This window comes from Schistocerca piceifrons, chromosome X (genome assembly GCF_021461385.2).
Source record: "Schistocerca piceifrons isolate TAMUIC-IGC-003096 chromosome X, iqSchPice1.1, whole genome shotgun sequence".
Taxonomy (NCBI): Eukaryota; Metazoa; Arthropoda; class Insecta; order Orthoptera; family Acrididae; genus Schistocerca; species Schistocerca piceifrons.
Window position 1 is genome coordinate 221,758,941 of NC_060149.1, and position 24,375 is coordinate 221,783,315.

Consider the following 24,375-nt stretch of genomic DNA (forward strand, 5'->3'; position numbering starts at 1 on the left):
AGTCAGCGTCCTTGTGAGTGTGTCTGGTTTTGTATACTACTGTGAAATCACACTCCTGAAGCCTTAGTGTCCATCTCACCAGCTGACATGATAGATACTTCATGTTAGTCAGCCAGCTGGTCCATGACAACGGTGAATGGTTTTTAAAATAAATATGGCCGGAACTTGTTGATGGCTAAACAACTGCAAGGCACTCTTTCTCAGTTGTAGAGTAGTTCATTTTGGACTTGGGGAGTACTCTGGAAGTATAATCTATCACCTTACTGAATTTGCACTAGAAATGCACCTGTCTCATAACTGCTAGCTTTAGCGTCGAGTTCTGTCTCGGCATTCTTGTGGCACAATGCTAGGACTGGAAAAATGTTAGTGTCTCCTTAAGGATAGGAGAGATCTTTCTTGCACCTCATGCCAGGAAATTTTGGCATCTCCCAGCAGTAGTTCGTGCAAGGGACATGCCTTGTAACAGGACACCTTTATGAATTTCCAGTAGTATGAGCACATTCTGAGAAAATTTCTCGCATCTAAATTGCCAAGGAGGCAGAAAATTTGTGACTGCTTTTATTTTCTCTTGATCAGGACAAAATCATCTGCCAGCCACTAGATGCCTAAAGAGTTTTATTTCTTGGACAATGAAGAGGCACTTTTTCAGAATCATGTGGAGGCCTGCAGTCTGAACACATTTCAGCACAATTGTTAGGCAGCTCACACGTACTTCAAACACCTTCAAAAAATAATAATGTCATCCAGATAGCAATGACATATCATCCATTTAAGGAGTAAAAGCAGGTTCTCCATTATATGTTTGAAGGTGGCTGGAGCATTACACTCACCAAATGGCATAACTTTAAACTCATGGAGGCCATCAGGAGTTACAAAGGCACTCTTTTTCCAGTTAGCCTCACCAACCTCAGTTTGTCATTAGCCTATCTGCATGTCCATGGTTCAGAAGTACTTTTTTTTTCCTTTCAAGCAATCCAGGACACCATCAGATAGACACCTTTCTTCGTGATTTTATTCAGTCATCAGTAGCCAATGCAGAGATCCATGTGTTGTCCTTCTTCTTCACAAGGGCCACAGGAGAGGACCAAGCATTTTATGAAGGTTTAATGAGGTCATCTTGCAGCATCTTCTTCACTTCTTCCTGAATTTTCCACCATTCAGCTGGCAAAAGTCTGTAAAAGTGCTGGCACAATGGTGAGTGATTCTTTATGGATATGGTGTTTTACCATGGCCTTCTTAGTCTGTCTCCTCTCCACTTTGGATTTGAAAGCATCTGAAAATTGCTGCGGAACAGCTATCACTCACAGTCATTGTTCAGGGGTTAGGCCGGAACCTATTGTCAGTTTCGTAGTAGTTTCTGCCCCTACGTTATCTGAAGTGGTAATGGGAGATGATTCTTAACCAGTGATAGTAAGCTGCCCTTCGTGGAATGGTTTGGTAGTCCCTCAGTGTGTACCTTTAGGGATGAGTTGTGGTTGGTCATGACAGTTTGTGATCCAAAGTTCTCCTTGACCACCTACAGTGTTTATGATCATTGCTGGCATCTACATTTATTTTGTGAGCCTGAGTAGCATTTTGCAATAAATAAAAGTTTCACAGTTTAACTGAACATCTTGATCGATGACTAGAACTCATCTCATTGATGACAGCACAATAACAATGTTTTCAATGGCACAGAAATACCCACAGCAGTCTTTGTTATATGTACTAGTTGGAAGAGCTTTGTCAATTTGGAGATCTGCTCTTTCGCAGTCTATGACTGGTTTTGATACCTGCAGGAAGTTCCATCTGAGAATAACATTACGTCTACATTGTGTTAAAATGAAACATTTGAAGGGCTGTGTTCTGTCATTGATAGTTATTCTCACATTACATATTCCTATTGGCTGGAAATATTTCCTGTTGGTGACTTTCAGAACAATCGCTTTCATGTCATGTAACACAGTCTTCTTTAGCTGACAATGATAAGCATATGGCATTACAGAAAAGGAAGCCACCAAGCCGACTTGCGCCTGGACAGGTTCGCCATCGATGGTGACATCATTGAGATTTACTGACATCTTGGTGACTGTCATCCACTGAGAATTTGCATCTGTGGTGGCCTCACCTCAATAAGTGGTCACCTCATTTAGTTTCCTTGAAGTTGGTGACCAGGCGAGTGGCTGGTACTTCTGAAAGGCAATAGGGAATGGCTATGGTAAGTGTATGTGTGTGTGTGTGTGTGGGAGGGGGGTAACTTGTCCAGGTTACAGTGATGGGTTTTGTCTCACAGACTGACTGTAATTGTCTGTGGTTGACTGGCATGAATAGAACTGTTGTGATGGTTGACATCTGGCAGTGTGGTAGTGTCAAAAACTCACCTCTATTCTATGCAGTAGCATACGAAGTGTCCAGTGGGTCCACTTTGGACACACACTCATGTGTTGTCCTCTGTCCTCCAAATATTTGTTCTCCTGTGGGGTGTTACACATTATGCAATAGTTGGCTGTATCTGTGTTGGTCAGGTGTTTGGTTATTGTTTGATGGCTGCAGCATAAGTCCAAGTTGGCCAAGTCCATTCTTTCTGGCACATTCAACTGGTAGTGGAGATAGGTGCTCAAGATTGATACACCTCTTCTTCAACATTCTCTATCACCTCCTAACAACCGGGGTTGACATTCATCACTGCTATCTCTTGCTTACTCGGTCCAACAGTTCAGTTTGCCATAAAATACTGTATCTCTTCTCTCAGTAGCTGATATATGAGAGAGGTAAGGTCATGGTGGTCTACCACAACTGCCATAGTGACCACATTTGGGAGTCTGTCATGCTTCTTTTGTTCATTTCTTTTCTGTAGCATTTCTGTGATTGTTCCTCCTGTGAAATCCTTTACCAGAAGAGCTTGGTACATATCTTCTGCAACTCCTACAGTCAAGTGTGAGATTTTGCCTACTACTGTCATATTTGGGTTTATAATGTGGCATAAGCCCAAAACCTCCTTCACGTAGGACTCTGTCATTTTCCAATGACACTGAACCCTGTTCTTCAGTTGTTTTTCTGCCAAGTGGACTTGCTGCTGAATGTCACAAAAAATTTTCATCAGTTCATCCTGGAATTTATTCCAGCTATAGAGCTTCTCTTCATTGTTCTCAAACTATTGCTGGGCTGTGCCATCCGAGTAAGAGTACTCATTTGCCACATCATGTCACTCCACCTGTTGTCTATGGTGACTCAGTTGAATCCTTTCAGCTAGTTTATTGGGTCGTGACCACCATCTCTGGATAACACTGTTGGATGGCTGGTGTGCAGCTGACTTACTGCTGGCTTGGAATCAATTGGTCTCCTGAGTATATGGACTGAGGGAATAATGTACTGTCTGTATTTCAGTTCCTGGTGACTGTTTTTACATTACGTAATTGGAACCATAGTGATGTAGATGTTTTGAAAGTACCCAGTGTTTCCATCACACAGTATCATATTGTAACCACACTCAAGTCCTAATCTGGAAGTAGTCATCAATATACAACATTTAGCGCTGAATGGATGTTTATTACGAATGCTGATGTACAGCCAGAACAGAACTGAACTACTGGATGGAGAGTGCAGCTATTTATACAAACATCAAGTATTCCAGAATGCTGCTATTTATACAAACATAGAATATTCCAGAATATACAAAAATTGCAAACATAGTATATTTCAAGAACCTTCCTGAAATGATAAATACAAAATAACAAATAACTGCTGGTGGCTGGGTTTGAACTGACAACATGCAGCATGTCAGCCAGCGATGCTAACCACCACATCACTTTGTATGCATCATAGCTCATGGCAACATTAAGAAGAGCAGTACAAATGGCCACAGGTTTGTTTGACTTATGGCAGACTGTCACAGAGATGTTGAAAAACATGAACAGTCCCCAGAAACTTACAAAATATGAACAATCAGCTTTATGTGATGAGTGTAGAAATATTCTATAGCCCACTGTGTATCACTTCCATAATGAACACGAAGAGGAGAGTAGTGTAAGGTATTTCTTATATTTCATTATTAGTTGTATTTTAATTGCTATTTTATGGTATTTCTTCTTGTGTTCAGTGTTATAAAAAATATTTTTCAGTGCTCAATAGTAACTATTAAAAATATTCATCATACTGTTAGATATCAATAAATTTTTGTAACCTGAGCTTGAAATAAAATGGATTTGCTTTTTTCCCCACAGATTCTAGGAGTGTCCCTGTGTCTCCTCCTGTTTGCCTTGAACCAGGTAAAGACTACAAAGTACGCCTGACTTTCAAACGATATGATGGTGAAACTGATGTGCCATCAGCATCAATACTTGTTGACTCTGTAAGTATACAAAGTTGGAGATTTCTCACCTACAGTTTTAATTTCCACTTAACTAAAGTGAATTTTTTAGGTGGTGCTAGCTGATTTTTGTTGTGTAAGAGTCGTTTAACAGGAGCATACTACATAAACTGACTTGACAGGTTGTTGAAGAGTAACTCTGAAAAGATTGAAAATAATTGTGTTCTGGCTACAGGTGAATAATCTTTCTACATTTCCTCCGCATCTTGCAAGCCATTTTCTCCTGTGCATCTTTAGCTAATGAACAGATTTGTGATGGACTGCTAAGGTGTGATACAATCAGATTATGCCTTTAAAGGGGGTCAAACTGTCATAGGAGCATACTGCTGAAATCTCCTGAAGAGGTTATGGCTATGTGCAATTGTGGATTAGGGTACCAGTCCAAGTGCACAAGCTATGGCAGGTGAGGCCTGTTGCTGCAGTGAGGGAAGTACAGCAAGGAATTCTGTTATTGCGCTGTGGATACTGCAGGAAAAAAATACAAGACCTTCTTGGGGAACCAGCAACAAATCCATTAGTAGTAAAAAAATTAATATTTACAGAATGGCAGCAGAGATAGAATTCCTCTGACACAGGAAGGGCAACATATAAATCTCTTCCATATATAAATCAAAGACGTCAGATAATACATTTTGAGCCAAGTAGGGGACTGGTCCACTGCCATATCCTACATATCTAAAATGAATTGGTAAGAAGGCAGCAACCAGCTGTGACTGGTGAAATTGGCACATCAGATCATGTCCCATGGGAATCGTCCCTAGCTGAATACATAACAAGGGATGCTGAGAAAGCCTTAAGAGGTAAAATTGTTTATAACATAATTAGGTTAAAATATGACTTTGATACTCAAAATCTTCTAACTAAGAAGTCTAAGAAGTCTAAGAAAAAGCAAGGCATAACTATAGGCAACTGACTCCGCAGCTGGGATGAATAATACCTGTAGAAGACCCATGAGAACAAGAAGAAAGTGTGATAGCTCTAAAATTGCTTTGCCTGGTAATGGAAGAGTGAAGGAATGTGGTCACAAGTGTACCTAAGAAGAATTAGAATTGCTGAAAGAAGATGATTTGCTCTGATTTGTCATTAGGCTGTCAGAGGTCAAAAATACATTGCTGAAACCAATAGCATGCCAAATCTGGTACAGAACATACAGGAAAACTAGACTGACTACATCAGTTGTAAATGTTGTGTGTGTGTGTGTGTGTGTGTTTTATTTAACTTTTCTCTAAGGATCAGTGGCCTTAACAACATTATCAAAAGTAATTGTACTAGATGTGTTCAAGGAGGAGGAGGAGATTAGTGTTCAATGTCCTGTTGACAATGAAGTCATTAGAGATGGAGCACAAGCTCAGATTAGGGAAAGATGGAGAAAGAAAATGAATGTGCCCTTTTGAAGGAACCATCTTGTCATTTGCTTTACACGGTTTAGGGAAATCACGGAAAACTTAAATCAGGAGAGCTGGACACGGGCTTGAACCATTGTATTGTCCTCCTGAATGTTAGTCCAGTGTGCTAACCACTGCACTACCCCGTTCAGTACAAGTGTTAGTCTTAGTAACATAAGTTTCAGTAGCAGTGGTGGTGGTGGTGGTGGTGGTGGTGGTCGTGGTCATAGTCGTGGTAGTAGTAGTATTAGATGTTGTTGTTGATGATGATGATTATGGTGATGGCGGTATTGTAACAGTACTAATAACAGTAGGTGTTGTTGTAACAGTACTAGTAGCAGTAGGTATTTAAGATACCCATAAAATTAGTCACAACAGATTAAAATAACAAAAACGTGTGGCACTTTTTCTGTCACAGTAATGGAATGCCTGACAGAGTGGAAAAAGATACCACAGGGAAACTTCATCTAGAGTAGCATGTAGGTAGCCATCCAAATGTTAGAGCAGGAGTAACAGAAACAAATTAAGACAATGAAAATAATAAATACACACTGTAAACTTACTTCAATATTCAGAATAGGAAAAAAAGAAAAGACGTAGAAATGGATTATCATAAAGGTTCACACAAATATAATTCACTATGTAATGGTCCATTAGTGTTACCAAGGAAATGGACTACTATAAATAAATAAAAAACAGTTAGTCAAGATGAAGCATCACAGGAAGCTGCCTAAGGGGGTTTTTCTCCTCCATGAATATGGCCCAGCTCATTCTGAACAGGACAGTCACACATGCTGCATCTCTGGGTGATCAAATTTTGCCTCAGCCTTGTATTCACCAGACATGGCACTCACTATCTTTTTTTCCTCTCATATCAGATGAAGAAACCACTTCATGGTAGAACATTTCCTGAACATTCAAAATGCAGATATCCATAACCAAGGTCTCTGCCAAGACATCCCTCACTGGAAAAAATGTCACATTTTAGGATGAATATGTAGAGAAGGACTAACCCACCACAACTTAATTTTCTGAGGTGAGCCTGTGGAGATTGAACCACTGTCCACAGTTGTGAAAGTCCCATCTCCAATAGGATGACAAGTGTTAGAGGCTCTGCCCATGGCAATATGTTAGCAAGGATGGTGCGACTAAGGAAGATTTCATTTTTAGGTAGAGCTTGAATGTGTCATGATCTTGAGAAAACTAATTGTTTAGACAGTACAACCAAAGGAATACAAAATGGTGAGGGAAATGTATTTTATGTGTTTTGATGATTTTTATTTATGGAGGAGAGCAAATATGGTTTGAGAAATCTGTTTCTGGATTACATTTTTCAAATAACTTTTATAGCACTGTGCTGGTAAAATCTTTACCATCAACTGGTGAGACACGGAAACATATAAGACTTGTTAAGCCAAATACAAACATAACATTGCTGTAATGAATGGAGAATTATTTTATTCTGTTATTGACATAACTGCCATAACATTTCACAATGTAACTGATTTCAAGCACCCAGCAGTCATCTTCAAAAATCTGAAGATTACAACTATGTCGTTGAAGCTGAATATATTGTCAAAAAATCTTGTGATTGTATTAATTACAGAAACTAATTATAATGTCAGTCATGATCTCTGCTGACAGAATAACCTTTTTTTCATAATCACTGTAAAACTTGCCAGAAATGTGAATATGCGTAGGAGTACTCTCTATGTTGGCAGTTGTATGTATCCTGTGGTATAATGCACACTGTAGCACTGTGTTAATCATTTCCCACCAGCCATATACTAGTAGCAACTGAATTAGTGACATCATTAACAGACAGTCAATCAGAGTGGTGCTCATGTTCATATCTAAACATCCTGTTTTAGGTTTTCCTAAGTCACTACAGGTAACCTCTGGGAATTTTGTATGAGCAGACTATGACTGTTGCATTTCTCCTTTGTGTCTCCAGTAGAGGTAGTACTTGATCTATAGTGACATCAGCACTGTTGAACTGTAATCTCCTTTTCAGTAATGCATTTTGCATAAAAACCCAACAGAGTTCAAGTATGTTTTACATTTCTTGCAGTTTCATGTACCTTTTTCCTCCCTGCTCTTTATCCTGTATATCTACTATTATGTCCAATTCATGGTCACTTTGTTTAATGGACATTTATACTCTCTTAGCCTTCTTCTCTCTTGTTGGTTTCCCTGCTTTTTCTCCATTACTACTTCTTTCATGTCTTCTCATCCCCCTACTATTTTATTTAACTGTCATTTTTATACTATGTTCAGTTATTGTGCTCAGACTGTCATTTACTATCAGTAATACCAATACAGAATAAATGTATCTTCCCATCACTGTATTTTACTGTCACCTTTTTATTTCAGTGTTCTGCCTTGCTATCCTGGATCTTATGGCTCTTTACTAATTTATGTCACCCTCACATTCTCCTTGATAACTACTTATTTACTTCCATTAAACCTTTCTATTTTCTGTTCCAGAAACAAAGGCTAATGGCTCTGCTAGAGACTGTCTGTTTATTAGTGATTCTGCTAACCATGCTATGGATTTTTGTGTCTCAAAGTGATGAATGTCTGGAGCTAAGTAGAGTAATAACAATGCTATATAAAAGTTGAGATATTGTGAAACATTGCATCAGGTTCCTGAATTACTGTCTCCAAGTAACATGCTGAGGCTTTTTTTCACTGTTCTACTATTTTGAGTAGCATTTGTGTTGTGTGTTTATTGTGACTTACTCATTTGTGTGGGACATGAACCAGGTGTGTGTTACATTTATTGCAAATTACATGAGCTAGAGCTGAAGTTTCAGTCAAGTGCCTTTAATAAACCTGGAACTCCCCAGATTTTTCAAATTTAGACATGTTGATTACTGGACAATTTAGCAAGATTGCCAGTCCCACTGTTAGGTAAGGAGAAATCTTAATACTTTTTACATAATGGGATCCACACAGCACAGTTTGTAGAGTAGGTTTTAGATCTCTTGAATCTAATACCTCGTGCATAGCCAATTAATTTAATTTTTTTGTAATATAAAAATTTGGGCTGCTTCCATGGCTCTATCTAGTTTTCATGTGTCTCTATTTCATCACATTCTGTTTCCACCCAATGAGTATAATCTTCATACAGTGCAAGAGTTGCAGTAAAGGGTTTGTATGACAAAAGTGTTCTTCAATGGAAGAATTGGTGTATGTTTCTTCTACCATTTCTTTACTCTTAACCTAACTAGTACTTGCCCATTTATATTCAAAACTGTAAGCAAGTGGAACAATAATGTATTTTCTAACTGATGATAAAATTGTTTTTGACTGATATACGTTTCACTGTGTGGAAACGAAAATAGTTGGATATTTTTTCAGAAGGAGAGCTCCTCTCAGTGCCTTGGCATCATTATGTTGAGATGATTATTTATGAATGGCCCTTACTGCTTTGGTATTAGGTTTAGTTACTGTTATTTTAATGTGTTACTTCTTGTTTTTTTATTTGCAGATTGCACTGATTCCAAGACCAGAAAGCATCCCATTTTTCCAAGGAGCAAACAATCTCCATAGGCAGGAATTTGAGCGATATCAGTGTGGTCAGGCATTCTACTCTGTACTTAAGGGCAGCATTCCTGATGTCTGTCAAAAGTACCATCACAGCATAGGTTTCTACGTTCATGGTGGTGCATTCCGTAAGTTGTACTTCCGTTATGATTTTATCTATCCCCCTCCACTCCAGTGACCATTTATTGTTGAGAATATTAACCACTACATTCAATTTTGCAGCCTGCCAATGTGACCCTACTGGATCAGTGAGTGCTATATGTTCAGAACTGGGTGGTGCTTGCACCTGCAAACCTAATGTGGTTGGCAGGCGCTGTGACAGATGTGCTCCAGGAACATACGGTTTTGGTCCCGAAGGTTGTCGTGGTATGTACATTTTTGTCTATTTTATTTTCTCTTTGATATGAGCTGAAATTTTTAAATTTAAAAATGAAAGTATAATCATAAAAACAGAATATTATGAATCAATCATCCATTCCTACATTGGAAAAAGAATGGTAGCTGTAGTCTGGAATACCTGCCACATTTTAACAAAATGTAATCTAGATTTTTGTAGTGAAAAACCATTAATTTACAACAGATTAAAATAGTATACATCCATATCACAAATTGTTAAATATTGTATTCACATTGGTAAATTTGATGGTCTCCAAGAAAAGTTACATAAACCCCAATATCTTATTTTTTAACTCTTGAGCAGGTGTGCCGTTTTTAATAACACGAGTTGCCACGTGATGCACTTTGTACAGATGTAAAGAATAGCTGGCTTTCTGTTACCAAGGTAAACAAGAATGAGCAAAATCACAACTTAATCTTAATTTAATTAAGTAATGATACAGTATGCAATGATATGAGGTAAAGCACTGTTTTATGAAGCAGTGATGGAATAAACTTTCATTGTATCACCCTGTTGCCACAGACAGGTGTTATGGAGACAGTAATGACCCACTCAAAGCATTAACAGTGCAGTTGCATCAGATCTCAGCCAAACGCTTATTCATTACTAATTACCTCATAGACAACTGTCTCATTGTGGGATTGTGCTGCTAGCTCATAATCTGGGTCATTTTCTTGCAAAAATTGTAAATTTTTTCTCTTCTAGCTCACTTTGTATTTTGAAGAACTGTGCAAAACCATTTTATTTGTGGTTGGCACAATTTATACACAGGTGTACCTGCTCGAAGGTTAAGACAGGCATTTAAAGTATTCTTATTACTGTGCATCTCATCCTCTATTAGCATGTTGTAGATCAATTTTACATCTGAAAAGTTCTGAGGAAGTGATATTGTTTGAGAATCTAGATGATGTATGTGATGAACCAGGCACCAAGTTCAAGACTACATTTTCAGAATGCGTTGACAGCACACACAATCTGGATGCATAGTGTGCTCTGCAGTGTGATAATATTGACCTTGTTATTCTACACCATGTATCTTCTGTATTCTATCTTTTAATATCAGTCCTTGAAACTTTTCTGATAGGAACGTTCTTTGCAACATATACTTAACTCTTGCCACCCAGCCAGCCTCAATTTACAGTAAATTTTATGATCTGGATTAAAATACCACCAAGAACAAATCAGAAAAATACAGAATGTCTGGAATGCTGTCTCACATTTTAGCAGTTGTAAAGTGTGGTTTTGTGCAGGCTGTAGTGCAGTTGTCATTTGTTTGTTTTGAACATCCAGCAGTCCATTGGTTACAGTTCAGTCAGGCTCTACCTTCTGCCTGTGACACACCAGGAGAGTAGCAAGCAACTTATTTAGCTTTTATGTGTGTTTTCATAGTTTAGTTCTTCAATTCATTGTGTGTGTTTGTATTTAAGAGGTGTAGTCTCACATTTTAGTAACTGTGAATTATAGATTCACACCATCTGTAACACAGTCATAATTTCTTTTTAATGGCCAGCTACACAGCTCAGTAAGGTGTCAGCCTCCATTGTTGACACACCGGGAGTGTAGCAAGTTACATATTTAGCTTTCTCGCTGTGCTTTCATTGTAAATTCTTAAGTTAGTGCTACTAAGATGGGTAGAATGTGTGTGTGCTGTGTGCAAAGGCAGGAGAAGCTAGCAGCAGTTCCCAAATAGCTGAAAACGCTTTTGGCTTTGGTCAGCTGTCTTCAGACTGCTGCCTCAGGATGTAGCATTGGTGGAAAATGTGGCACGTTGCATGGGACACCTCAGATGTTGCTTGCTTCACCCACGTGTACCCGATGCAGGCATCTGCCCTCACCACAGAGTGTGGTGGATTGTTACATGTCGCTCGAGGCAGAATTTCAGTGTGAGGGCTGACCATCTAGCCTCACCCTTTGACCCTCTTAATGGATGGGTGGCTGCTTGCTCAGCTGGGTGCAAGCAGGCACAGGGGAGGGGCGGGGGAGGGGGGGTTTGCTAGTATCAGGAGATCCAATGTTAGGCGTGTCATGGAGCACCTTAGCGAAATAGCATTCAAGGCTGGGAAAGAAATCCAATGTGCACTTGGTATGTATGGCAGGGGGCCTCATCTGAGATGTGGGTGAGGCCTGTCTGTGGCTATTGAGGGTGCAGGGTGCAGTGGTCTTAAAGTTGTGGCTCGAATCGACACCAACGATGTCTGTTGCTGGGTTCTGAGACTCTCCTCAGTTCATACAGGCAGCTGGTGGAAATGGTGAAGACTGCTGACTTGGCTCAATGGGTGCAAGCAGAGCTCACAATTTGCAGCATCTTTCCAACGATTGGTTGGTGTTCTTTGGTTTTGAGCCAAGTGGAGGTTGTCAACTGGAGACTCTGTCTGTTCTGTGACAGTCTTAGCTGCAGATTTATGGACATACGTTATGGAGTAGAGACCTATAGGACTCCCCTTAATAGATCAGGGGTGGACTATACAAAGGAAGCAGCTAGTTGGGTAGCAGACCAGTTGAGAGTTTGAGCTCCTCTGATGAACACTATCAGCCAATACACAGAGTGTGAAATCTGATCATGTATAAAGTAAAGACTTGTCAGCTGTGAAAATTTTAATAATACATTGTCAAAGTATTTGTAACAAAGGTCCTGAATTTCCTGACCTCCAGGAAAGTTGTGCCCTCTAATTATTCTCGGAACCAAGAGCTGGCTGAAGCCTGTAGTAAAGAGCTTCAAAATATTTAATGAGGCATGAAATGTTTATCAAAAAGTCAGATTAGATGCCATAGGAGGGGCAGTGTTCATTGCAGTCAACAAAAATACTTTGTCTATCGAGGTCAAAATGGAATCTAACTGTGATATTATATGGATGCAAGTAGAAAATGTAGGTGAACTCAGGTTAATTATCAGATGTTTTTATTGGCCACCCAATCATTCAAAGAAAGTCTATCCTCAGTGGTGCAGGAATACCTTGATCATGCGTTATTAGTTTTGGAGTCGACTTTTAACCTGTTGAATATAGACTGGGATGTCTATGGATTCATTGCAGTCTGAATTACAGACAGACAGCTTTATGAAGTAGTTTTGAACACTTTTCTGAAAACTCTTGAGAAACTAGTTCAATAGTCCTCATGCAATGGAAATGTTTTAGACTGTATAGCTACAAACAGACCTGGCCTTAACTAGAGTGTCAGTGTAGAGACAGAGATTAATGATCATGATGTCACCTTAGTGGCAATGGTTACTAAAGTTAATAAATCCGTCCAGAAGGCTAGGAGAGTATTTTTGCTACAAAGAGCAAATAAGCCTTTGTTAGCATTCTGTTTAGACAATGCATGGACATAAATTAGTTCCAATACGACAGACATAATGGAATTATGGGCAGAGTTTAAACTGTCTGGAAATTACGCTCGGGAGAAGTATGTGCTGAGAAAGTGGATTAGGGGTGAAAAAAGAGCCACTGTGGTTTGATAACAAAATCCAGAAAATGCTGAGGAAGCAGAGACTGTTGCATACTCAGTTCAAAAAAGAATGCAGAAATCACAACAGGTAAGAATTAGTAGAAATTCATGCATCTGTAAAAATTTTGATGTGTGAAGCATACAACTACTTCCACTGTCATACCTTAGAAAAAGATATTGCCAACAACTCAAGAAAATTCTGGTCTTACATAAAATCTTTAAGTGGGTCAAAACCTTCTATCCAGTCACTCACTGATCAATCTGGTGTGCCAAGAGAACACTGCAACAGGAAAGCCGAAGTTTTGATTTTGCATATAAGAAATCATTCACACAGGAGGACTGTAGAAACATACCATCATTTGACCATTGCACAGATTCCCCTATGGAGAACATAGCAGAAGGTACCCCTGGTATAGAGAAGCAACTGAAAGAGTTGAAAACAAATAAGTCACCTGATCCAGATGGAATCACAACTCAGTTTTAGAGAGACTACTCTATAGCACTGGCCCCTTATTTAGCTTGTACGTATTGCAAATCTCTTGCTCAGTACAAAATCCCAAATGCCTGGAAAGAAGCACAGGTGACTCCTGTATATTATAAAGGTTAAATAATGGACCCACAAAATTACAGACCAATATCCTTAACAACAGTTTGCTGCAGAACTCTTGAACATATTCTAAGTTCAAAATAAGTAAATAAATAAATTTCCTCCAGAAGGAAAAGCTTCTGTCCATAAATCAACATGGATTTAGAAAGTATCACTCACATGAAACTCAGCTTGCCCATTTCTTGAATCATATCCTGAAGCATAACAGGCAAATTCAGTGTCCCACTGCAGACTGTCAATGAAGGTCTGAGCATACATATTAGGTTCCCAACTATGTGAGTAGTTGAAAACTTCTTATGTAATAGAACACAGTATGTTGTTATCAATAGCGAGTGATCATCAGAGACAAGGGTACCATCATGGATTTCCCAGGGAAATGTGATAGGAGCGCTCTTATCATCTATAGGGTGTTTCCGCAAGAACATGCAAAAATTTAACAGAACATAGAGGATGCTCCATTGGGTAATTTGAGTTAGGGAACCTAGTGTTGGAGAAGTCATCTTAAGGAGATAATAGGAATAAAATCAAATTGCTGTGTACTTTTCATGTACATTAGTTAACTGTGAATACCATCACTGACACAATGGATGTACCATTTGTACCATATCTTACAAAATATGCTGAAACTGATGGCCATCAACATCAATGCAAGTATGACATTGGAGAACAAGATTCTAATGCACCCTGACAAATATCCCTGGTGTGTTCCAAATCACCTCACAGGCCATGGAATAGGACCTCCCATGACAATACAGAGATCAGGAAATACTGTACCAGTGGTACTCCATCATATTGTACTGTACATCTCTGAATAGCACTTATTAATGAATGGGTATGCCATTCAGTCATGGCATTGGACAATGTGAATACGATACAACAGAGTCACCTTATGGACACATAAAGTAAACAAAACCTACATCATGACTTCCTAATAATCAGGCCCGTTCTTGTTTCCTTGCAGGAAATAAAGACTGTACGTGTGAGTAAACAGCATAGTACATGCAAACTTGTACGCATGTTAGTTGTAAATAAGCTGGAAAACAGTAATGCTAGACAAAGCAGTAGATGGTTTACTTTCATATCTACTTAAGCTGGGTTCTCCGACCACAGGTTCCCTACTTCAGATTGCCCAGTGGAGCATTCTCAATGTCCTGTTACATTTTTGCATGCGCATGCAGAAACACCCTGTATATTCATAGATGGTCTGAAAGTGTGAGCAGCGATCTGTGGCTGTTGGCTGATGATGCTGTGGTGTATAGGGAGATGTCATCATTGAGTGACTACAAGGATAAAAGATGGCTTAGACGGAATTTATAGTTGGTGTGAAGAGTGGTAGCTTACTCTAAATGTAGAAAAATGTAATTTAATGCAGATCAGTAAGAAAAACTGTTGAGGTTTGCACTTACAAACACTCTTTATTCTGTATTCACTGAATAGACAAACATTCAACAAGACATACAGAATCACATAGTTTAAGAGTATTCTGGGTTTGAGATAATAAATGTCATCACAAGGTGGCCAGTGTAATATGTGGCTCATATGGTGCATCAACAAGAGCTGCCATTCCTGGTGGAGTGCCTGCTTACATCAGGCAAGTTGACCACGGGATTCCACAAAATGGCATGGCGATGGCCTCGAGGGTATAGCTTCTTTTCAGCTTTTGTCTTCTGCTGGTCACTTGCAGCTTGGAGCACCAAGTATGGATCAGTTGTGGACAGTTGAAATAACTCCATCTCACTGTCCAAATTGGTCATATCAACCCTCCACCCAGGAGATGATAGATAGGTGTGTAAGCAGCCCCCTATGGTGCTGACTGCAATGAGGGGGGGAGTGGGGTAGTGGTCAGAATGGGAGCCAGGAGGGCCCCGGCGTGGCTGAGTCCAGGACAGGCTACATCTCTCTGTTGACAATTCCAGGACTGTCATGTGCAGGCATGGCCATGCATGGAGCATCCTCTGGAGATGGGACTACCTTTGCTGGAACTGGATTAAAGACAGACGGAGGTGCAAGGGTCCACTCCATGAACCCCACAGCACCAAGGGCCCAGCCAGTGTGAAGTGGAGCTGGTTGCTGGGGAGACCAGACGGGGTGAGGCAGCAAGTAATCCAGGGCTTTTTGGAATGCTGACTTTGGCAATCTGGGTCATAGCTGATTCTTATGACACCACCAAAGATGGCCTGCAGCACAGACCTCATACATCCACTGACTGTGAGAGCCATGGACTGTAGGAGGAACTCAAGACAGACAGTGTCTGCACATTGGCACCCACAACAGGGGTTGCCGAGCTGGACCAGCAACAGGCCTGTGGCAGGAGGGGGGGGGGGGGGACTGAGGAGGAGGGGCAAGTCCTGGTGGAAACAGCAGTGTAAGGAGGGTCTGTGGTGGCCACCCATGTAGTAATTCAGCAGTGTTCTTCCGAGCAATGATAGGCAGCCAAAAACAACATGAGAGCCTTGTCCGTGGAAGCAGAGTGCACCATGACCAAAATCTTCTCCTTGTAAGTTTGCACCATTCATTCTGCCTCCCCTATGGATTGCAGATGGAATGGGGTGGTGAGCAGCTGTGTGATCTCTTGAAGGTCACAAAAATTTGGGAACTGTGTGTAGGTAAACTGGGGGCAGTTTTCTAATAAGATGGCCAATGGAAGACCCATTTTAGCAAAGATGAGTGTCAAGGCCCGAATGACATTTGCTGATGTTGTAGAGGGGGTGGGTGGACATAAGGGAACTCCAGGAGAATGAGTTGACCACAATGAGCCACATCCACTGCAAAAAAGGGCTGGCAAAGTCAGTGTGAAGATACTCCCATGTGCCTGCCTGGGGCCAAGGAGAAAAAACATTGAGGAGAGTTGGCTGTTGGCAGGCGCACAGGGTATAGGACTGAATCATAGCTTGATATCCCTATCGATGGCCAACCAAGAGGCATGCTGATGGGCCAGCTGCTTCAAACGTAAAATACTCCAGTGACTGGCATGTAGGAGATCAAAGACCTTGGGGCACAGAGCTGGGGGAATAATGACACGAGGCCTGTTGTGTTGCCTCTGGTGGAGGAGAACCCACATCATGGAGGATCAGTCTAGGCCAGATGGTGACGTATGTTTTCAAGTGACTGTGGTTGCCCATGGGCAGTCTCTGAGGCCAACCATTTCGAATCCACTGAACAACAGAACAGAATATGGGGTCTGCCCATTTCTGAGTCGCAACTGCTGTCATGCATCGAGGGGGAACTCCTGAAGGGCCAATGGCAAATCAGAGTCTAATTTAAAAATGATGACTTCCTGAGTGTCAAACTCATGATCTGGGCCAGCTGGCAGACAAGATAGAGTGTCGGCATTTGTTTGGAGACCAGAAGGTTTTTAGTTGATGACATGCATATATGTGGACAGAAACAATGCCCAACACTGAAGTCTTTGTGCCGTTTCGTCTGGAAGTCCAGACCGATGACGAAACACTGTGCAGAATTGGCTTGTGGTCTATGATCAACTGAAACTTCACACCGTCCAGATAGATATCGAACTTCTTCACTGTGCAGCCTATAGCTAATGCTTCTTTCTTTGTCTGCAAGTAGTAATAGCTAATCTTCCCCAGAAAGGACTTTAATTCTTACAGAGTTTGGGGGCAGGGAATATTGTCGATGACCTACATATGTTCTCTGGTTGAATGGATGCCTTTTTGCAGAGGAGGAAACCAAGGTACTCCACCAAGACTGGAAAAACTTACACTTACTGAAGTTACATTTCAGGCCCTCAGGTGATAAGCAAGAAAACAAAGTTTGGGGGTGCTCATCTGTAGATGCCCCTGTCATGATGTCATCTAAATAACTGCCACACTAGAGAACACCCTGACTCAGTTATTCTAAGAAGCACACACACAAAAAAAGAAGCAAAAGCTGGAGCACTAGTGATTCCAAATAAAAGCTGGGTACACCAGTACAAGCCAAAGGATGTGCTAAACACTAGCAATTCACAGGAATCTGAATGTGACAGCAGCTTTAAATATGAATCTAACAGATCAGTCTTCATGTAACAGTCTCTGTTCTGCAGCCTGGAGATCATGTCCTCTGGTTGTGGAACTCTGAAAGAATCTATGATCAACTGGTCATTCACAGCCTTAAAATAGCCACACAGCCTGAGAGACCATCCAGTTTTTTGACAATGACAAATGAAAAGCCCACTGACTTGAAGAAACTGGGGTGACCACATTGAAGGTGAGCAATCTGTCCAGTTGTGCCTTGATTGCATCCTAGAGGACATGAGGAATTGGGCATACCCACACAAAGGTGGCCAGAACCTGGCTTCAAGTGCAGACATACCTTGACAAATGCCACCTGACCCAGACCTGAAGTGAACAACTGCAAAAAGGAGGTCATAAATGCTTCAATTCCTTGAAAAGGAATGTCCAAGGATTACAAATTCACGTTCACAGGAATGGAAAATCCAAAGTGCTTGAAGGCATCAAATCCAAAAATGTTTTCTGCTGTGCCTTAAGAAACTTCCAAAATGAAAGCAAGTGTAACATAGTTTTATATGAGACCTCTGTCAAAAACACTCCCTGCACTGGGATTTCATGACCATCATAGGCCATGACCTCCATCTGAAATAGGTACAGCAGAGGAAAGCTCAGCATCATATAGGTAGAACTATTGATCAAAGAAGAAGATGCTCTAGTATCCACCCTCTGTTCTTGTCAAGAGCTTACAGGGAGATCAGCCACAGTTCCACCAATTAGGTGTCCTATTCTGGCTCAGTTATATTCTCAGTCATGAGAACCACCTCATTTATATTGCTAAAGTGTAAGGAGACAATTTTGTGACCAGTATCCACATTTGCCTTCCGCTCATAGCTTCATGAATGTATTTCTGTTCACCATTTGAGGATGAACTTGCCAGGTCATGCATGTCAGAAGGTGCAGCAACATCAGTGTTCAAAGTTGATGTCCCATGAGATGCAAGAATATTGGTTGCAAACTACACAGCACAGCAATTAAAGTACTCTTTATGAGTTGTTTCTCCTAAGTCTTTGTTACAGTTCCTTGATAGTCACAAAGAATTCAAAAATCCAGTCTATTTTCTCACTGATTCCTTTTTTAGTTTCTAACACAAAATTTTAAAATTTTTCTTATACATTATAAAGTGCAGTGAATAACTTCTAAAATCTTTTGTTTCTCATCATAGCAATTCCTGGATGTAATTACTTTTCAACTGTGATAAACCTTTTCCTGTAATGTATTCTTTTGATCATTTGTGTCACTAATGGCTTCCTCTTCTTGAATATGAAAGAATTTCACGACACACCTCTACTTTCACATAATCAGAAATACAATCATAACTGTGTGCAAGTTGTTGGCCTGAAGGAAATATTCTACCAGTTGGGTTATTTTGCTGTAGTAATACTATCCTTGTGTGTACAAAAATAGAACGCATTATCATTTGGTTGATGCACATGTCCTCCATTGTACTAGCACTATAAAGAACAAATTTAATATAATCAATATGAAGTTCAGATGTAATAATTGTGGGAAAAAGTGATGCTTACTCAAAAATGACTTTAGAAACCTCCACTACAATTCAAAATAAGTACCTGTACTGTCAGAAGATTTGGCGAAAAGCTTAATGACTGAAAATGGTACGCTATACAACTTTGGTATCATGTGAAAATATGTTGCTGTTCTTAATGAACACTTTTATAATCAGAAAAGTAACAGTAGTAGATACAACAGTATGTCATGTTTATGCAATAGAGTGATGTCACATTTCCTCTCTCATAACTAGTTTTGAAGAATAATTTGTGGCAGATTCTCACATGAAACATACAGCAGAAGAAACATTTTTCAAATAGAAACTATATACTGTTATTTCAAATTGTAAGTATTTTTTTTCTTTTGAGCTATTGCCTTTCTTACACACCACAGTATGTGAAAGAAAAACTTTTGCTGAATTATGTGTATTAGAGAACTCTGAGGTCACAATTTTTTCAGCATGCGACTGCAATTCTATTGGTGCACTTGACAACTTCTGTGATGTTCAGACTGGCCAGTGCAAGTGCAGAGCCAATACATACGGCCGAGAATGTGATCAGTGTCAGCCAGGTTTCTGGAATTTCCCCAACTGTCAGCAGTGTACATGTAATGGGCATGCTGATGTTTGCGACCCTCAAACAGGAGCATGTACAGAATGTCGTGACTTTACATTGGGCCATAACTGTGACAGGTATGAACAGTAATACTTTGTTTTCATGAGATGTATTATGTATGATTTCCAGGTACCCTTTTTCACACAGCATTTGGTACTCAGTTTTTTTTAAAAAAAAAAAAAAAAAAAAAAAAAAAACGGGCGGGGGGGGGGGGGGGGACGACACTATTGCTTGCATATTGTTTTATTGCAGTGATAACTTTGTTTAACTTGTCTTACAGTTTTTTTGTGATCATTATAATCAATTTCTCACCATATGGGAGCATAGAGCAAAGGAGAGCCACATATTACCTTTTAGTTTGCAACACTCACCTTGTATGATGATTGTTATTTTTTCACGTCATTGTTTCTATTACATCCAGGACATTCCATTATCACTTTATCCATCATTACAGGATGTTAATCTTTAACTGCATTGAGTTATAGTTTTATATTTGTAAATGTTGTAAGATTTGACAGATTTATTTATTAGTTTTTAAATTGATAATAATCCTTTACTGTTTCATATTAATGTATGACAGTTGTAATTTTCTGCCTTTCCCATTTTATTTTTTCCTCTTCAGCTTTGTGGGTAAGTGCCCCATATGTAGAAAGCTAGAGGTTCCAAACTTGTTTTTGTGCAGTTGCCCTGTTGGATGTTATTTAAATATACTGAGTTATGTTGGCTATCTTTTTAAAAAAATGCCCATCTTTTTGTGCATAATTTTTGTGACCTAAAAGATGAGACAGAATGGAATGGGACATACAGTGTTATGAAGTGACTATACATTGTGATGTATTAGTGGACAGCTGTTTTTCAGCCTTAAACTCTGCCCTATACTGTGACAGTTTTCACAAATATCAATCTACTAATTGGCAATTGATGAGCAGCTTACCATAGATATGTCCACTTGCTCACTCTGGAAATGTTCTGCACAAGGTCAAACACAAAAGGAACAATACTGAAGCTGCAAATTTGTGTACTTACTAAACATGTTCAGTTAGTGGTGGTTGCCTTCAAAGTAATACTCACCTAAGACATCGTACATACCTTCATTCCCTTTGTAGGGCCCAGCTGGCCAAGGGTGGAGCTGAGTGGTGGACCAGTTGGGTTCAGTGACAGATTGGTGCTTGAAAAGAAACATTATTGCTTTTAATTGAAAAATTTATTTGTTGTCAATGAGAGACAGCAATGCACCACTCCAGCACAGCAGGTCGGCAGCTGTCAGCAGGCATCTGATCCCTGCCCCAGATGAATGGTACTTGCGTCACTGCCTAGCAATGCTAATGTCAGACCTGGGAGGCAATCCAGCAGCCCATCAGTAGGCCATAGTGTGACAGGCTGCTGTTCAATCCTGGTCTTGAATCCATGGCTGCAACTGGTGGTGCCCTGTTGTCTCATTGTCTAGGGTAGCTCTGGTGTCATGGCCGTACTGTTGGGTTTCAAAAAAATATCCATGGATCGGGTTGCTGAATGGCTTTCTGTACCAAGTAAGTAAAAGCTGTCCAGAACAAAATTACAGTCACTATGGCACTAGGAATTGTGATACTCGAGGTCGTGGTTATCCATCATCTACCAGCCCGATACTGCAGTGATCTGCCCCTCCTGTGCAGCTATCGTCTGATTCAGAGAATGAATGAGACTTGGTTCCCAGGTATCATTTAAGAAGGTAAAGTTTCATTTAGGAAACATCGCCAAGGGTTCATCCAGTCAATACAGCCACAGTTGTGTCATGTTCAAGTGAGTAATGCCCATCATTGTAGCTGGTAAATTAAATGTTGGTCCTGTAATATCAAACATGATTCCATTAACTAACACCCTAGTGTCTCTTAGATCCATGTTTCTTGCCCCCATAAGCTTCCCTTGTTCATGACAATTCACCACTACTATTACATCAACATACACCAAGAATACACAATATAGATCTGCTCACTGAAAGTGTGGCTTCAGTTCCATCACCTCCTTTCAGCATGGCTGTCCCTGCCTTGCCCCTGAACAATTATATGGAACATGTTTTTCCTCCCCTCTGTATCATGCAAGTAGGACATATTGCCCCCACCCCACTTTGACGTTGTTGTAGTTCTTCTGCAGTCATTAAAACAGGTCTCTCTTCTGCTATTAGTAAAACACCTCTCTCTTCAATCTGCATGAACTTCCCTTCTGTTTCTGACCTTACTGGATATGTGTACTGTGTAACACCTAAACAGTGTGGGTCTGTGTGCTGCTGGTAGTTTAACTGATATGTACAACTGTGCAGTATCCATTCTCACCTCTACAGTTGTGCAATGATAGTAGAAAGGTAGGTTTTGATTGTTAGGCTGTGCTATCAACTTTAGTTTTGCTTGTAGCTCTTTCTGCACCTTTCTTAATCACTTTAGATATTACTCAAGTGACAATAGGACAGGACTTCAACTGCCAAGGCAGTGCCTGATGAATGGCTTCTTGCAAGTGTCCCAGATGATATCCCATACTGATAGCAGAAGTCTTGAAACTTCCTGGCAGATTAAAACTGTGTGCCCGACCGAGACTCGAACTCGGGACCTTTGCCTTTCGCGGGCAAGTGCTCTACCATCTGAGCTACCGAAGCACGACTCACGCCCGGTACTCACAGCTTTACTTCTGCCAGTATCTCGTCTCCTACCTTCCAAACTTTACAGAAGCTCTCCTGCGAACCTTGCATAACTAGCACTCCTGAAAGAAAGGATATAGCGGAGACATGGCTTAGCCACAGCCTGGGGGATGTTTCCAGAATGAGATTTTCACTCTGCAGCGGAGTGTGCGCTGATATGAAACTTCCTGGCAGATTAAAACTGTGTGCCCGACCGAGACTCGAACTCGGGACCTTTGCCTTTCGCGGGCAAGTGCTCTAGCATCTACACTCCGCTGCAGAGTGAAAATCTCATTCTGGAAACATCCCCCAGGCTGTGGCTAAGCCATGTCTCCGCTATATCCTTTCTTTCAGGAGTGCTAGTTCTGCAAGGTTCACAGGAGAGCTTCTGTAAAGTTTGGAAGGTAGGAGACGAGATACTGGCAGAAGTAAAGCTGTGAGTACCGGGCGTGAGTCGTGCTTCGGTAGCTCAGATGGTAGAGCACTTGCCCGCGAAAGGCAAAGGTCCCGAGTTCGAGTCTCGGTCGGGCACACAGTTTTAATCTGCCAGGAAGTTTCATATCAGCGCACACTCCGCTGCAGAGTGAAAATCTCATTCTGGAAACATCCCCCAGGCTGTGGCTAAGCCATGTCTCCGCTATATCCTTTCTTTCAGGAGTGCTAGTTCTGCAAGGTTCGCAGGAGAGCTTCTGTAAAGTTTGGAAGGTAGGAGACGAGATACTGGCAGAAGTAAAGCTGTGAGTACTGGGCGTGAGTCGAGCTTCGGTAGCTCAGATGGTAGAGCACTTGCCCGCGAAAGGCAAAGGTCCCGAGTTCGAGTCTCGGTCGGGCACACAGTTTTAATCTGCCAGGAAGTTTCATATCGGCGCACACTCCGCTGCAGAGTGAAAATCTCATTCCAGCAGAAGTCTTGTTAGTGTTATTCTTGCAACCAACACCTTAATAACTGCCTTTAAATTTGGTTTAGAGTGCTAGCTGATGCTCTGACATAATGAATTATTTCTCCAGTGAGCACTGTTATAGCGTGTGTGTGTGTGTGTGTGTGTGTGTGTGTGTGTGTGTGTGTGTGTGTGTGTTGTTCAGCATACCATTCTCCAAACTCCCAACATGTATGGAACGCCATTCTGCAACCATTGTATTTCCATCAACCAACTCTCTTGTGGTTTCTAGTGTCCCGTTTAGCTCACTCATGTTATCTACATCCACTGTCCCAAATATTGTCTTTAGTATCCTTTTTACAGCATCTATCCAGTCTCTCCTTTCCCTCCAATATTATCATCACACTGCCTCTACTGCTTCTGACAGTTGTTCACTCAGTCATCCATATGCTACATGTAACTTCTGCTAATACTGGACTCAACATCAACACCTCCTTTAGCTTTTGAAATGCTTTGACACTCCTTAGACCACACAAATTTGATACCCTTTCTCAGCAACTGCATAAGTGGCCTTGCTATATCCATGAATGCTCTCACATATTTTCTATAATAATTCGTGAGGCCCAGGAAAGACTGTAATTCTTTGCTCATCCCTGCTGCTGGAAAATCTCACACAGCCTGTACCAATCTCAGATCGGTCCTCACACAATCCGTGCCAATTACATATCCCAAGTAATTCACTTCTTCTAGTGCAAAATGACACTTCTCAGTACTGTTAAATGTGCTGCCTGTAATCTCCAGAATACTTCTCTCAGTCACTGCTTATGCTCTTGAATATCTCCTGAAAAAAACCTGTATCGTCCGAGTACACTAAACATTGATGAGGCTTTAATCCCTTCGACAGTCTTTCTAACAAATGCTGAAATGTTGCTGGTGCATTTTTCAAACCAAATGGCATTCTTCTATACTGATAATATCCCAAAGGTGAAG

The 24,375-nt window shown here is 40.6% G+C and overlaps 1 protein-coding gene across 2 annotated transcripts in view; it reads left to right on the forward strand.

The window, feature by feature from the left end:
* The window catches only part of LOC124721182 (laminin subunit beta-1), a 349,227-nt gene that overhangs the window by 287,817 nt on the left and 37,035 nt on the right, over positions 1 to 24,375 (forward strand). For both annotated transcript variants that reach the window (XM_047246020.1, XM_047246021.1), the window contains 4 exons: positions 4,203 to 4,330; positions 9,227 to 9,410; positions 9,505 to 9,648; positions 19,706 to 19,937. In XM_047246020.1, coding sequence (XP_047101976.1) covers positions 4,203 to 4,330; positions 9,227 to 9,410; positions 9,505 to 9,648; positions 19,706 to 19,937 — 688 coding nt within the window. The remainder of the gene's footprint in view (positions 1 to 4,202; positions 4,331 to 9,226; positions 9,411 to 9,504; positions 9,649 to 19,705; positions 19,938 to 24,375) is intronic.